This window comes from Diceros bicornis, chromosome 14, assembly GCF_020826845.1.
Source record: "Diceros bicornis minor isolate mBicDic1 chromosome 14, mDicBic1.mat.cur, whole genome shotgun sequence".
NCBI classification, from domain to species: domain Eukaryota; kingdom Metazoa; phylum Chordata; class Mammalia; order Perissodactyla; family Rhinocerotidae; genus Diceros; species Diceros bicornis.
The window spans coordinates 64,553,982-64,571,581 of record NC_080753.1 but is presented as its reverse complement, the minus strand read 5'-3'; the positions used below and the strand labels follow the sequence as shown (position 1 = coordinate 64,571,581).

At 37.4% G+C, this 17,600-nt stretch overlaps 1 protein-coding gene across 2 annotated transcripts in view; it reads right to left on the bottom strand.

Moving 5' to 3' along the window:
* The window catches only part of GMDS (GDP-mannose 4,6-dehydratase), a 628,451-nt gene that overhangs the window by 108,241 nt on the left and 502,610 nt on the right, over nucleotides 1–17,600 (bottom strand). The window contains exon 9 of one of the 2 annotated variants that reach the window (XM_058555392.1): nucleotides 5,280–7,044. The exons of the other annotated variant lie outside the window; for it this stretch is intronic. Within the exon in view, the coding sequence (XP_058411375.1) occupies nucleotides 6,810–7,044 (235 nt within the window). The 3' untranslated portion in view covers nucleotides 5,280–6,809. Of the gene's footprint in view, nucleotides 1–5,279; nucleotides 7,045–17,600 lie in introns of those variants that run through there. 2 annotated transcript variants of the gene reach the window in all.

The following is a 17,600-nucleotide window of genomic DNA, read 5'->3' as shown; positions in this document are numbered from 1 at the left end:
AGGGTTGCCTCAGCCTCCAAGACCCAGCATGACATCAGCGCTCAAATTAGATCTCATACATACTAATAATTAAAAAACCCACTGCTTCAATAAAGGTTCACCTCACTTTAGGCTGTTATATATATATATATTTTGTGTGTGTGTGTGTGTGTGTGTGAGGAAGATTGGCCCTGAGCTAACATCTGCTAATCCTCTTTTTGCTGAGGAAGACTGGCCCTGGGCTAACATCCACGCCCATCTTCCTCCACTTTATGTGGGAGGCCGCCACAGCATGGCCTGACAAGCGGTGCGTCGGTGCGCGCCTGAGAACCGAACCGGCGAACCCGGGGCCGCCGCAGCGGAGCGCGTGCACTTAACTGCTTGCGCCACCAGGCAGGCCTATATTTTGTTTTTTTTTGACGGGTTAAAAACCTAAGTATCTTACTGCAATAAACAAAAAACAAAAAACCAAAAAAAAAAAAAAAACAAAAAACCCAAGTATGTTAGAAGCTTATAGAAGGGGTTAGATTTCCAGAGAGAATGGGGAGGGGAGAAAGACAAAGAAGAAAGGACGGAGGGAGGGAGGGAGATTCTCTTTCAGTGGTAAGTTGAAGCTTACATAAAAAGTCCAAATCTTTTTATTATGACTAAATGTTATGTAGATAATTTGGAAGACCTGGGTCTATTAAAATTATCTACAGAAAGTTCTCATAGAACCTCCATTCAGGAATAGGCTTTCTATGCAGGCTTTCTCACAGTGATGGATTTTTCTAGCTGTAATGGCAGATTCTAAGATGACTGAAGATAAGTTATATTTTTATCACTCAGTCTCACAGATTTCATTCAACTTGGTTAGACACTATGGACATCAAAGGAAGATGCAGCACGCTGTTAAGGTGGAAATTGAAGCTACCTGGGGGCACAGAGGTAGCTGTATGAAAACAGACGCAGCAACGCTCCAGCAGAGGAAGGGACACAGACTGCACCTATGCACATTGAAAGGTATGAACTCTTCCTAGAGGAAAAAATGCAGAACCACAGTGACTTGCCTTCTCCTGACTCTCCTCGTAAATAGAACCCTTAGAAGTATGTCATGGGAAAATTCTGTGCATCAAAAATAACTTATTGGAAGGATGTTTTTTTCCCATAATGCAATCTAAGACAGTCACAGGATCAGCAAATTCTCAAGGAATGCCTTACAGCAGACACACCAGCCACAGGGATACAGGATTCACACCCTAGAATCTCTATCCACTGGCCTTGCTCTTTTTATAGCCTTCTTCATGCTCATCCTCGAGGTGTAGGCACCAGAAATCCCATCCACCAGGAAACAATTCCCAGTTAGGGGAAGAATGTGCATGAACACAAAACAGCTTGTTATCTCAGCCAGGAGGATTTTAGAAATGAGTTTCTTTTTCAGTGTATAATGATTTTTGCCCTGTTTTTTACTGAAAATGTAGATACAGTACCACAGACTATGATAAATACTTCCATTGGCTGAACCATCTTTCTCCCCCAACAGCAGATGGTGCTTCTCACATGGCTTGCAGGCTATTCTCACAACTTTCTTCTCAAAATTTAACAAAATTAATGACAGAAAATTAGTCAATACAAGTATCGCCTGTTTGGTTTATGCTACTATCACTTTAATTGTAGGAGAAAAGTGCTTCCCTTTGATATTACTTAGTAATAGGTTGACGGGAAAGTGAAAAGCAAAACATAACACTAAAAACAACCCCAACAATGCAACCTCCTCCAAATAAACAAACAAACACCCTGTAATGTTCTTGGAAGAAAACATTTGTGGTCATGAGAGTGCCTTCTCAGTACAAATGACCAAATGGGAATTTAATTGTCAAGCATTACCTTAGCTTTTTATCAGGATTGCATGGGAGTACTGATCTACTCCCATGAATATATTCTACCAACCCAAACTGAAATGAATGTGCTATTTTCTAATAAAATTCAAAGCAAAAATCACTCAAATGATGCCAAAGACTTCAAGAGCAAATATTTGTGCCACTTCTAAATATACAGATAGCAACACATTTTTCTAGCCTTTTCAGTGAAAACTGCAACAGATATTTCCAAAAACAGTAGCAGAGATGGGAAGTGACAACAGAACTTAAAACAGCTAAAGTGAGAATGTTCCAGATATTGATGGGTCTGTCTGATGTGAAAGTCATGTAATATGAGGTTAAAGAGAAAGTCCAGAGGTTTAGAGAAAATATCTATAACCTTCCTTTAAGCACACAAAACATAGCAGGTAAAAATTATGAGAGGGCAGAAAGTTTTCTATCTTAATTGACGGCACCACTAATCAAGCTTTCCTTCACCTTCTATATCCAATTGTTCACAAAATCCTGTTCATTCTGTCTTTCTTGGGTCTGTCCAGCCTCTCCAATCTCCATGCCCTTGTATAAATCCAGGTCTTTACCATCCCTCCATAGTAGCTTCCTGGGGTAGGAAGCATGGTGGCTTCTTTATAGGTGTCATCACCATGAGAGAATGATTCATGCTGAAGGAGTTCCTGCTAACCTAACTTGGGGAAGTTAGGGTAACAATCGGCACTCTTGGAAGGACTTTCGGGAAGCTTGATCTGGATATTCACTTGGGCTTAAGTAGGTATTACAGAGCACCTATTGCAGGCTGGCTGTTGTGAGCACTGAGGACACACTGGTGAATGAGACAGATGCCAGTCCTATCTCATTTGCTTACAGTTACAGACTCCAAAGGACAGGAGGTGCTCAAGGAATTAAAAGCGGGGCTATAGGGTAGGGGGGAATTTGCTTCTCTTGACAGAGCTTAAGACCAAAATTGCATGTAGTGAAAATTATCCTTGAAAGATCCTTCAAATTTTGTTTTTTTTCATCAGAACTTAGGCTCTTGAATGCTCAAGGCGAAGATTCACCTTCTTTTGCTCTCATTGCATTCCGGCTTGGCTTCCTTTTCCTAGAGGCATACAAGCCTGGGTCTGGTCTGGTAAGCTGTTTATTTATGATGTGACTCCACTGTTTGCACGCAACCATCACATCACAAAGTTTTTTTGGAAGAATATAAACAAGAAGGATGAAAAGTTCAATATAAAGGGCCTTTTGAGTTGGAAAATACTCAGATCCCGGCTCGACCACTCACTAGCCGGGCAAGCTTCAGAGGGTGCTTAACTTCACTGTGCCTCAGTTTCCTTCTCAGTGAAACAGTACCCCTAAGCCCTGGAATTAAACTGAATAGGTGTGCAGCTCATGGAGCTTTTGGCTCACACTAAATGATCATTAAATGCTATGGTGAACATGTCGTTTTTGTCTTCCTAGTATCACTTTTTCCATTTCTTCTAGAAATAACATTCCTCTATTGGGAGAGAACCCTGCTCCTCTCTGACTCAAACCATGGACTTCTATGGGGCTGCCAAGCACAGAATTCTTCCTGCCTGACAACAGGACAAAGCCTAGGAGCCTCCCCTATACTCTGACTTCAGTGATTGGTCTAGAGATGATCATAGGACCCAACGGGGCCAGCCAGAATCATTCCTCAGGATTCTTTTAAGTGTATAGCTATCAAGAAGGTTCTATTCCTCTTTGACTGTGGTAGGCTGTGTCCCCAAAAATGCTATCAATGATGTCTTTGCCATGGAGACACACTGAGGAAATGAAGGTGGCAATCCAGGAGCAGTAGAGCCAAGAAGCAAAGAGAGCCCTGACAGAACTCCAGGTCCTAGACCCCAGTGTCCCCAAGGCTACTCTCAGTTCAGTTTCAGTCCCTTAAAAACAAAAATACTCAAACTACTAAAAATGCTCATGTACTTTTCTCCTCTTCCTAATATAAATACTTTCCTTATGCTTAAGGCTTTGTTTTATTAGCATGGATACTTCACACATTAAACAAAATAAAAAATTAAATATGTCATCCTTCACAACTTTTGGAGCTTAACAGAACACTCCTAATAATAAAATGTCATGCTTGATTCCTCAAGAAAAGTGCACACCAAAAGTGCACATATTTTTAGAAAATAAGATATTAAGTTACCTCCACTGTAGAGTGGAGGATATTCATTTCTTCTAAAGTATACATTTTAATAAAAACTTTGGAAGCTTATTTAAAAGTAACATGAATTCTATATTAAAAAGATGTAAAAAAAAAAAAACCTCAATCCCAACACAAGTAATGCACAATACATTTTTAAGCCCAAAAAAGAATATGGACGATTTCTTGAAACACGAAATATCTTCTTTAAAAAATGAAACAGAGAGCCAGCCCTAACGGCTTACTGCTTCAAGTTCGCTGCTTTCACTGCTTCGGTGGCTCATGTTTGTTTCCCAGTCATGGAACCACACCATACATCTGTCAGTAGCCATGCTGTGGCGGTGGCTCACACAGAAGAACTAGAAGGACTTACAACTAGAATATAGAACTGTGTACTGGGGCTTTGGGGAGGAAAAGAAAAAAAAAAAAAAAAAGAGCAAGATTGGCAACAGATGTTAGCTCGGGGCGAATCTTTCCTGGCAAAAAAAAGGAAAGAAATAGAGGGCATAAAGATAGTCTAGATGACTGAATTGCACTGCCAAGATTATTTTACATCCTCCTGCTTTTTATTTTTATTTAATTTTTCAAGTCCCAGCATTGTATTTAAAATAAAAAAGATGATATGTTTGCCTTCCCATTCTTTATCTTCTCTAATTAACATAGTTTCCTGTACAATGATTTTATGCAAAATAAGTTTATATCAGCTACCTAAGTAAGGAAGAAAATGTAGGTGAATGAAAAATGACATATAAAATGATTCTAATTAAAAATTTTTGCTCTATATATTACAATTCAGAAACAAAATTACCTTAAGACAACTACAAACTAGGACATTGGTCATGGCCTTATGGACTTTAATTTATTCTTGGGATTTAAGCAATGTTTAATGTTTTAAAATGCAAAATGTTATAGGAAAGCATGTTAACTGTTTCCAAAAAGCTAAGCTCTTGGATATTCTCTAATTTCCAAGGTTATTTTTGACAGATTAATATTATAATTTTTGAAGTCAGCAAACTACTTTATAAATTAATTTTTAGTTTGTTTGAAAGAACTTGACTCATCAAGAACTGGTAGATTTGGGTACCTAATGATTACTGGATAAACCACAGTGTTCCTTAGGCTCTGAGGTGATCGTATTATTAAAGCATAGTATCTCATCTCATATTAGAGATCAGTTTAGTCATGGCAGGACCAGAAGCAATTTCCAGAAACTCTGGCTTTATACTTTGGAGATCTAGTCATCTTTTGGTCTCTTTCAAACCATATGAAAGAAAAAAGGTAGATATGACTCTTGGCTTTTTAGATGTCTTCATCTCATCTGAGAGCATTCCTGAACTTATTAATGGCAGAAATGGAAAGTCCAGAGAATTCTTTTTACCTCAATTTATTAGATGATAAATTCAATCCAACTGCAGTTAAATTCAATGAGTATTTAAATGATCTTACGAATACTGGAGATGTGAGGAATAGAAGGAAAGAAGAAGAAAAGGAACTAAACCAGCTGTAGGCACTCACCAACCTGATCTCATGGGAAGCTCTGGAATTTTTGTCGTTTCATTTTTAAGCAAATACTTCCCCCTAAAAAAAACCCTAAAATCAAATTCTCCAACTTTCAAAAATTCTTTTTCCATTACTGATTCATTAAAACCTCAATTTATTTTACCAAATGTCGGACACTATTTTGGGCAGAATGAAAGGTACAGAAAGGAACTAAAACCAGATTCTGCCCCTAAGGAGCCGTATGTCAAGTCTACCAGGGAAGGTAAAGTCACAGATGACTAAAAACAAGGTAGAAAGTGATAAGGGAGTGAAATCAGTGATTGTCAAGGTTCATTTCAAACTTGAGGTTCTATAATTCTCTCAGGCTTTGCTCCTTAAAGTGTGGTCTGTGGACCAGCAGCAATGGCATCACTTGGTATCCTGTTAGAAATTCAGAATCTCAGTTCCTGCTCAGACCTACTGATTTCAAATCTGCATTTTAACAAGATCCCCAAGCGATTCACAGAACATTAAAGTTTGAGAACCACTGCTCTACAGGAGATAGATTCAGCAAAAAGGTGTTCTAATTCTGATAAATGGACAACTACTTCTCAGAAGGAGTGAGGTGTTAGAGATGATTAGACCTCATTAGATCCACAACCTCTAACTACAACAGAGCAAGCTTGTTCTTCCTCCTGCAACTGCCTTTCTCTGCTGACTGTCTATGTTTAAGTTCCTTCCGGTCACACAAGCATGAAACGTTAGTGTGACTTTCTTTACTTTTTCTTGTCCCCAAACATATAATCAGTTGCCCGATCTTATTGTTTCCACATTTTATTTATCCTTTGTATTCACTGTTGACAAATGTTGTTTTCAATCAATTATCCATTTCATCAATAGCAAGTACTTATATAGAGCTTAGGTTATATCAGGCACTGTTTTAGGTGCTTCCCGTATACTGACCCATTTAATCTTTACCCCATCCCTGTGAGGTAGGTACTCTTATTATCCCCATTTTAAGTGGGGAAAATGGAGATACAGAGAGGATAAATAACTCCCCTAGGAAGTTGCAGAGTGGGAATTCAAACCCAGGGAAGGTGGCACTGGGACTGTGCTCTTATGGCACAGGATGTTATGCCACGCTATGTACAGATAAGTATGAATGTCTTAGGAATATAATCGACTATGTTGTGAAATAAAGAAATTAAAACAGCATCCTTAGGAGAAGGAGTATGCACTCCTAAAGGTCTAGAAAAGCATATTTCCCCAAATTGTAATAAAACTGTAAGTTACTGAAGTACAACACTATCCTTGGCCTTCTACAGCTGTGTTCAGATCTCAGTGTGTTTTCTTTGCTCGTTCCTGCCTGGTTTCTGACTGTGTGAACACTGTTTCCAAGAAGGACTCGCTGGCCCTGTCAAAACTGCACAGCTGCGGCAGGGCCTCTGGATCCCGAGGAGCAGCCCGGCCCCAGCACATGGGATTGCCTGTGGCTTCCCTGCTCTCCTTCCAGCTGAGATTGGTATGCTGATGTATGGGGACCAAAGAAGATCCAGAGGAAAGAAACTGAAACAAACAAACAAACAATAGAACATAACTTGCAGACAACATTCACAAAGCCATCGCGATTTTATCATCCAACCCTGAGAAGGAATTTATTATTTTCAGACAAATTATGAAGAATAGGCATTGTAAACATTCTGTTCCCACAACTCCAATGATATGACACAGAAAGACCTGAAACAGGTACTGGGCACACAGGTGGTAATGGCCACCAGTGTGATATGCTGCCACTCAGAGGACTTTTAAAGGAACAAAGCAAGGTCTTTAGTTCATCTAGAATGATCAGCCCATCTGTCTCTCTTTCCTGGAAGAATTTGGAAAAAGTTTTTGATTTCACCAAACTTTTATATACCACCCAAAGGCAATTTTTAATATATTGCTAAAAGGTTGATTTGTGGTTTAGTCTGTCATTTGAAACAAAATTAAGGTCATTGCCTGAAATTTGAAATAGATTTTAGTGAAACTGACTCAACTGCTTTTCTGGGCCTTCTCTTCTGAGGGAGAAACGACCAATGACAGGTACCAGCTTAGGAAGAAAGGGAAGGACTCAGACACACTGGCTATGTGTTACTCAGTTCTGAACGACAGAAGAATACTTCCCGGCAGGTGATCCAAAGAACTCTGTTGTTCATGTAGGATTTTAATATAAATTTAAAAATTAAGCTTGGAAAATGCTGGGTTAAACAAAGTCAAACAGCTTCTTTACTGGTGATTCTACAAGAGGGGTTATAATATTCAGTATTTTCTAAATAAACTAGACATGGAATGCTTTTTTAGACATCTCCTGGAATAGCATCCTAGTTTGTGAAAGACTGTGCTAGGTCAAAAAATAGCCATTTATCCCATAGGACTACAGGAGAGAAGGATGACTTGGTGAGTGAAAACAGAACATTATCTCCAAGATGGGAGAATGGCCAACTTTCATATACTTTTCAAAAGAGAATCTTATTTGGGGATTCATTTGTAAGACTACCCCTAGTTTTTAAAAGTTGTGTGTAAGATGACTTCTTACAACAAACACATATAAGTTCATTACAGAAAATTTGGATACAGAGAAAAGTATAAAGTAGAATACCAAAATTCACCCATAATTCCACCATGTAAACACCGCCATTATTAAATTTTTGGTGTGTTTTCTTCTAATCTTTTGTAGGCATATTTAAGGGTGTTTAGGTCATACAATAGATCTAAACTTGTATCTTGTTACCTGACGTTGTCATAATCATATTTCACGTAATCCAAATTCCTCTTAAGCATTATTATTTTGTGTGTGTGTGTGTGAGGAAGATTGGCCCTGGGCTAACATCCGTGCCCATCTTCCTCTGCTTTATATGGGATGCTGCCACAGCATGGCTTGACAAGCGGTGCGTCAGTGCGTGTCCAGGATCCAAACCTGTGAACCCTGGGCTGCTGAGGCGGAGCGCACGCACTTAAGCGCTGCACTACCAGGCCGGCCCCTCTTAAGCATTATTTTTAATAGTTGTATAACAGTCAATGAAATTCACTTAAACATTCTTGATGATGTTTAATCATGAAGGGAATAAAAGTCCCTTGCTTTTATTAAAAAATCAACGTTGAGCTATATTGAGGTATAATATCTAGGTATAATTTACAAACAATAAACTATGACGAGTTTCGAAAAATGTAAGCACTCATGTAACTACCACCACCACAATCAAGATACAAAACATTTCTACCTTAGATATGATATCAAAAACATAAAATGCAGGAGGAAGGGAATAAAAGAGTAGAGCTTTTAGAAAGAGGTCAAACTAAAGAGACCATCAACTTAATACAGATTGCTATATACGTAGGTTATTATATGTGAACCTCATGCTAATCACAAACCAGAAACCTATAATAAATACACAAAAAACTAAGAGAAAGGAACCCAAACATAATACTAAAGAAAGCCATCAAACCACAAAGAAAGAGAGCAAGAGAAGAAGAAAGGAACAGAGAAGAACTACTAAAACATCCAGAAAAAAAGTAAGAAAATGGCAGTAAGTACATACTTACCAATAGCTACTTTAAAGGTCAATGGACTAAATGCGACAATCAAAAGGCAAAGGGTGGCTGACTGGATAAAAAAACAAGATGCATATATATGCTGCATACAAGAGACACACTTCAGACCTAAAGACACTCACAAACTGAAAGTGAAGGGATGGAAAAAGATACTCCACGCAAATGGCAATGAAAAGAAAGCTGGGGTAGCAGTACTCATATCAGACAAAATAGACTTTAAAACAAAAACTGTAACAAGAGACAAAGAAGGGCACTACATAATGATCAAGGGAACAATCCAACAAGAGGATATAACACTCATAAATTATCTCTGCACCCAACGTAGGAGCACCTACATATATAAAGCAATTATTAACAGACATAAAAGGAGAAATAGACAGTAACACAATAATAGTAGGGGACTTTAACACTCCACTTACACCAATGGATAGATCATTCAAACAGAAGATCAATAAGGAAACATTGGCCTTAAACGACACAATAGACCAGATAGACTTGGTAGATATATACAGAACATTCCATCCAAAAACTGAAGAATACACATTATTTTCAAATGCACATGGAACATTCTCCAGGATTGATCACATATTAGGCCACAAAACAAGTCTCCATAAATATAAGAAGATTGAAATAATATCAAGCATCTTTTCTGACCACAATGGTATGAAACTAGAAATCAACTACAGAAAGAAAATCAGAACAGCCACAAATATGTGGAGATTAAACAAAATGCTACTTAACAAAGATTGGGTCAATGAAGAAATCAAAGGAGAAATCAAAAAATACCTGGCGACAAATGAAAAGGAAAATACAACATGCCAGAATTTATGGGATACAGCAAAAGTGGTTCTAAGAGGGAAGTTTATAGCAATACAGGCCTATCTCAACAAACAAGAAAACTCTCAAATAAACAATATAACAGTACAGCTAAAGGAACTAGAAAAAGAAGAACAAACAAAACCCAAAATCAGTAGAAGGAGGGAAATAATAAAAATCAGAGCAGAAATAAATGAAATAGAGACTAAAAACACAATAGAAAAAAATCAATGGAAGCAAGAGGTGGTTCTTTGAAAAGATAAACAAAACTGAGAAACCTTTAGCTAGACACACCAAGAAAAAAGGGAGAAGGCTCAAATAGGTAAAATCAGAAATGAAAAGAGGAAAATTACAACGGACACCTCCGAAATACAAAAGATTACGAGAGAATACTACGAAAAGCTATATGCCCACAAATTTGATAATCTGGAAGAAATGGATAAATTCTTAGAATCAGACAACCTTCCAAAACTGAATCAAGAAGAAATAGAGAATTTGAATAGACCAATCACCAGTAAGGAGATGGAAACAGGAATCAAAAACCTCCCCCAAAATAAAAGTCCAGGACCAGATGGCTTCCCTGGTGAATTCTACCAAATATTCAAAGAAGACTTAATACCTATCCTTCTCAAACTCTTCCAAAAAATTGAGGAGGGGGGGAAGCTCCCTAACTCATTCTACAAAGCCGACATTACCCTGATACCAAAACCAGACAAGGACAACACAAAAAAAGAAAACTACAGGCCAATATCACTGATGAACATTGATGCAAAAATCCTCAACAAAATCCTAGCAAATCGCATACAACAGTACGTTAAAAAGATTATACACCATGATCAAGTGGGATTTATTCCAGGTATGCAGGGATGGTTCAACATTCACAAATCAATCAACGTAATACACCACATTAATAAAATGAAGAATAAAAATCACATGATTATCTCAATAGATGCAGAGAAAGCATTTGACAAGATACAGCATCCATTTATGATAAAAACTCTGAATAAAATGGGGATAGAAGGAAAGTACCTCAACATAATAAAGACCATATATGAGAAACCCACAGCTAATATCATCCTCAATGGTGAAAAACTGAAAGCTACCCCTCTAAGAACAGGAACCAGACAAGGATGCCCACTTTCACCACTCCTATTTAACATAGTATTGGAAGTCCTAGCCAAAGCAATTAGGCAAGAAAAAGAAATAAAAGGGATCCAAATTGGAAAGGAAGAAGTGAAATAGTCACTACTTGCAGATGACATGATTTTATATATAGAAAACCCTAAAGAATCCACCAGAAAACTTTTAGAAATAATAAATGAATACAGTAAACTTGCAGGATACAAAATCAACATACAAAAATCAGTTGCGTTTCTACAGACTAACAATGAAATAGCAGAAAGAGAAATTAAGAATACAATCCCATTTACAACTGCAACAAAAAGAATAAAATACCTAGGAATAAATTTAACCAAAGAGGTGAAAGATCTGTACACTGAAAATTATAAAGCATTGTTGAAAGAAATTGAGGAAGACACAAAGAAATGGAAAGATATTCCGTGCTCTTGGATTGGACGAATTAACATAGTTAAAATGTCCATACTTCCTAAAGCAATCTATAGATTCAATGCAATCCCTATCAAAGTTCCAAAAACACTTTTCACAGAAATAGAACAAAGAATCCTAAAATTTATATGGATCAACAAAAGACCCCGAGTAGCCAAAGCAATCTTGAGAAAAAAGAACTGAAGGTATCACATTCCATGATTTCAAAATATCCTACAAAGCCATAGTAATCAAAACAGCATGGTACTGGCACAAAAACAGACACACAGATCAATGGAACAGAATCGAGAGCCTAGAAATAAACCCACACATCTATGGACAGCTGATTTTCGCCAAGGGAGCCAAGAACATACAGTGGAGAAAGGAAAGTCTCTTCAATAAATGGTGCTGGGAAAACTGGAAAGCCACATGCAAAAGAATGAAAGTGGGCCATTATCTTAGACCTTACACAAAAATTAATTCAAAATGGATTAAAGACTTGAATGTAAGACCTGAAACCATGAAACGTCTAGAAGAAAACACAGGCAGTATGCTCTTCGACATCAGTCTTAGCAACATATTTTCAAGTACTGTGTCTGACTGGGCAAGGGAAACTATAGAAAAAATAAATGGGACTACATCAAACTAAAAAGCTTCTGCACAGCAAAGGAAACCATCAACAAAATGAAAAGACAACCTAACAATTGGGAGAAGATATTTGCAAATCATATATCTGATACAGGGTTAATATCCAAAATATATAAAGAACTCATGCATCTCAACAACAAAAAAACTAACAACCCAATTAAAAAATGGGCAAAAGACCTGAACAGACATTTTTCCAAAGAAGATATACAGATGGCCAACAGGCATATGAAAAGATGTTCAACATCTTTAACTATCTGGGAAATGCAAATCAAAACTACAATGAAATATCACCTCACACCAGTGAGAATGGCTATAATTAACTAGACAGGAAACAAGTGTTGGAGAGGATGTGGAGAGAAGGGAACTCTCATACACTGCTGGTGGGAGTGCAAACTGGTGCCGCCACTATGGAAAACAGTATGGAGATTTCTCAAAAAATTAAGACTATACCTACCATATTATCCAGCTATCCCACCACTGGGTATTTATTCAAAGAACATGAAAACACCAATGCATAAAGATACATACACCCCTGTGTTCACTACCATTATTCACAACAGCCAAGACTTGGAATCAACCTAGGTGTCCATCAAGGAACGAATGGATAAAGAAGATGTGGTATATATACACAATGGAATACTACTCAGCCATAAGAAATGATGAAATCCAGCCATTTGTGACAACATGGATGGACCTTGAGGGTATTATGTTAAGCAAAATAAATCAGAGGGAGAAAGTCAAATACTGTACGACGTCTCTCATAAGTGGAAGACAAAAACAAACACAGAGAGAGACAGACTGGATTGGTGGTTATCAGAGGGGAAGTGGGGAGGGAGGAGGGTGAAAGGGATGATTAGGCCCATGTGTGTGGTGATGGGTTGTAATTAGTCTTTGGGTGGTGAACATGATGTGATCTATGCAGAAATAGAAGTATAACGATGTACAGCTGAAATTTATACACTGTTATAAACCAAAGTTACTGCAATTAAAAAAGAAAAATTTCCACCACCCCAAAAGACTCCTTGTTTTTTCCCAGTCACTCACTCCACACTCAGCCCCAATCATGCTCAGGCAACCACTGATTGGCTTTCTATCAGTACAAATTATTCTTTCCTAGAATATCATATAAATAGAATTATATAGTATGTACTCTTGTGGTTGAATTCTTTCACTGAGTGTAATGATTTTAAGAATCATCCATGTTGCTTGCATCAGCACTTTACTCCTTTTCATTACTGAATCTTACTCCATTGTACTGACATATCACATTTGTTTATGCATTCACTGGTTGACTGGACATCGGGCGAGGTAATGCTTTATTAGGAATTAAAGCCACTATGCATATTCACTATTAGTCTCTTATGTGAACATATATTTTCATTTTTCTTTGGTAAATGTCTAGGAAAATTCCTGGTCATATGGTAAATATAGATTTGATTTTATAACAAAGACAAACTACTTTTCAAAGTGGTTGTAGCATCTACACTTTCATCAGTAATGTATGAGAGTTCCAGCTGTTCCAACATCCTCATCAATACTTGGCATTGCTGATCTTTTTCATCTACGCCATTCTAAAGGGAGTGTAGTGGTATTACATTGTGGTTTTAATGTGCATCTCCCAGAAGACTAGTCATGTTGAGCATCTTTTCATGTACTAAACGGCCATTTGTATATTTTCTTGTGTGAAGTATCTGTTCAGATATTTGGCCCACTTTTTAATTGAGTTATTTGTCTTCTTATTTTTGACTTACAGCAGATCTCTGTATCTTCTAGATACAAGTCCTTTGTCAGATATAAGTTATTACACTTATTTTCTCCCAGACCACAGCTTGCTTTTTCATTTTCTTAATGATCACTTTCAAAGAGTAGAGGTTTTTCATTGTGATATTCATTTTGCCATTATTTTTTTCTTTTATGGCTTTTGCTTTTGGTATCCTAAGAAATCCTTGCTTTTGCCCCAAATTGATCTAAACATTCAATGAATACACACACACAAAACAAAAAGCCATAAAGAACGATAAATTGAACTACGTGAAAATGTAAAACTTTCGCGATTTGAAAGGCACTGTTAAGAAACTGAAAAGGCAAGTCATGGACTGAGAGAATATATTTGCAAAACATAACAACTCTTATAACTCAATACTAGGAAAACAACCTAAGAAATCTTTGCCTACCCCAAGGTTGCAAAGCTTTTCTTCTGTGTTTTCACCTAACAGTTTTAGCTCTTACATTTACATCTATGATCCATTTCAATTAATTTTTGTGTGTGGTATGATTTATGGGTTGAGTTTCACATTTTTTTCCCATATTGCTGTTCATTATTCCAGCACCATTTATTGAAAAGACTATCATTTTCCAATTAATTATCTTGATATCTTTGTAAAAATTCAATTGGTCATATAAGTGTGAGTCTATTTCTGGCCTTTATATTCTGTTCCATTGATCCATAAGTCTATTCTTACGTCAAAATCATGCAGATCAAGCATTAAAAGAAGTCTTAAAATCAGGGAGTAAATGTTCTTCAGCTTAGATCTTCTTTTTCAAAACAATTCTAGGGGCCAGCCCAGTAGTGGTTAAGTTCATGAGCTCCACTTCGACGGCCCAGGGTTCGAAGGTTCGGATCCCAGGCACAGACCTATGTACCGCTCATCAAGTCATGCTGTGGCGGCACCCCACATACAAAATAGAGGAAGATAGGCACAGATGTTATCTCAGGGCTAATCTTTCTCAGCAAAAAAGAGGAAGATTGGCAATGGATGTTAGCTCAGGGCTGATCTTTCTTACCATAAAAAAAGAAGTAAATAAATAAGATTCTAAATTCCTTGCATTTCCATAGAAATTTCACAATCAGCCTGTTACTTTCTACCCAAAAAGAGTCTGGAGACTTTGATTGGGATTGCACTGAATCTACAGATTAATTTGAAGGGAATCAACATCTTATCAGCATTCAGTCCTCCAATCCAAGAATATGGTGTATCCCTCCATTTATTTAGAGGAGCTTTTTTGATTTCTCTCTTCAGTGTCTTTTAGGTTTTAGTGGACAAATCTTTCATACATTTTATTAAAATCATTTCTAAGTATTTCATGTTTTTCTGATTCTATTGTAAGTAGTATTGTACTTTTATTAAAATTTAAATTTCCAATTTTTCATTGGCAGTACACAGAAATAAAACTGATTTTTATGTATAGACCTTGTATCCTGTGACACTGCTAGAAACTGTTAGTTTTAGTAGCTTTGTTGGTAGATTTCTTAGGTTTTCTATGTACTCTATCATGCTATCTGTGAATAAAGACAAATATACTTCTTCCTTTCATTTATTTTTCTTGTCTTATTTTTAGGTAGGATCTCTAGCACAATGTTGAATAGGAATGATAAAAGCAGACATCCTTGGGGCCGGCCTCGTGGCGTAGCGGTTAAGTGCGCATGCTCCGCTGCTAGCGGCCCAGGTTCAGATGCTGGGTGTGCACTGGTACACTGCTTGTCGGGCCATGCTGTGGCAGCATCCCATATAAAGTGGAGGAAGATGGGCACAGATGTTAGCCCAGGGCCAGTCTTCCTCAGCAAAAAGAGGAGGATTGGCATGGATGTTAGCTCAGGGCTGATCTTCCTCACACACACACACACACACACACAAAGCAGCAGACATCGTTGCCTTGATCCTGATTTTTAGGAGAAAAGCATTCAGTCTGTCACCATTAAGTATAATGTTAATTGCGGATTTTTTTCAGAGGTTATTTATCACTTTGAGGAAATTTCCTTCAATTCCTAGTGTGTTGAAAGTTTTTTTTTTTTTTTGTGAGGAAGATCAGTCCTGAGCTAACATCTGCTAATCCTCATCCTTTTTTTTTTTTTTATTTTTGCTGAGGAAGACTGGCCCTGGGCTAACATCCGTGCTCATCTTCCTCCACTTTATATGGGACGCCATCACAGCATGGGTTGACAAGCGGTGCGTCAGTGCACGCTCGGGATCCAAACTGGTGAAGCCCGGGCCGCCACAGCGGAGCACACACTCTTAACCACTTGTGCCACCGGGCTGGCCCCTTGAAAGTTTTTTTTTTAATAACAGTTGTTGAATTTTGTCAAATGCTTTTTCTGCATCTATTGAAAAAAATAATGTGGTTTCTTTCTTTTATTTTCTTAATATGGTAAATTTATTTTCAAATATTAAGCCAACCTTGCATTCCTAGGATAAATCCTACTTAGTCATGGTGTATCAACTTTTTATATATTGCTAGATTCCATTTGCTAATATTTTTTTGTTTCTATGTTCATGTGGAATACTAATCTGTAAATTTCTTTTCTTGTAATGTCTTTGTTTTTAGTATCAGGGTAATACCGGCCTCATAAAATGAGTTAGGGAGTATTCTCTCTTCTAAGTACATATAGGAAGGGTATTATTTTCTTCCTTAATGCTTGAAATTCAGTTTCTTTAACAGCTATAAAACTATTAAGATTTCTATTTTTTTCTTGAGTCAGTTTTAGCAATTTCTGTCTTTCCTGGAATTTGTCCATTTCCTCTAATTTGACAAAGTCATTGGCAAAAAGTTGTTCTTAACATTTCCTTATTATTCTGTTACTGACTGGAGGATCTGCAGTGACTTTTTTTTTCATTTCTAATGCATATATATTTTGTGTCTTCTCTTTTTTTCTGGATAGACGTTAATCTAGGTTTTGATTGTACTGATTTTCTCCACTGTTTTTCTGTTTTCTATTTCATTGATCTCTATTTCTTTTTTTTTTTTTTTGGTGAGGAAAATCGTCACTGAGCTAACATCTGTGCCAATCTTCCTCTACTTTGTATGTGGGATGCTGTCACAACACGGCTTGATGAGTGGTGTGTAGGTCCACACATGGAATTCGAACCCACGAACCCTGGGCCGCTAAAGTGGAGCACGTGAACCTAACCACTATGCCACCAGGCTGGACTCTGAAAAGTTTTGTCTTTCAGAACTTTGAATATATCATTCCACTCTCTCCTAGCCTGTAAGGTTTCGGCTCAGAAATCCGCTGAAAGCCTCATAGGGGTTCCTTTGTAGGTTATTTTTTCCTGCCTTGCCGCCCTTAATATTTTTTCTTTGTCATTGACTTTTGCCAGTTTTACTAATATCTGCCTTGGAGAAGGTCTTTTTACATTGATGTAGTTAAGAGTTCTATTAGCTTCATTTACATGGAATTCCAGTTCCTTACCCAGGTTTTGGAAGTTCTCAGCTATCATTTCTTTGAACAAGCTCTCTGCTCCTTTCTCCCTCTCTTCTCCCTCTGGAACACCCATAAACCTTACGTTGCATTTCCAAAATGACTTGGCTATTTCTTGGAGAATTTCTTCATTTCTTTTTAGTCTTAATTCTTTCTCCTCCTCCATCTGTAGCATTTCTATATTTCTATCCTCTAAATTACTGATTCTGTCCTCCATAATATCAGCTTTGTTATTTAAGGATTCCAGATTTTTCTTTATCTCGTGTTTTCCATCTCCAACATTTCTGACTGTTGTTTTTCATAGTTTCAATCTCTTTTGTGAAGA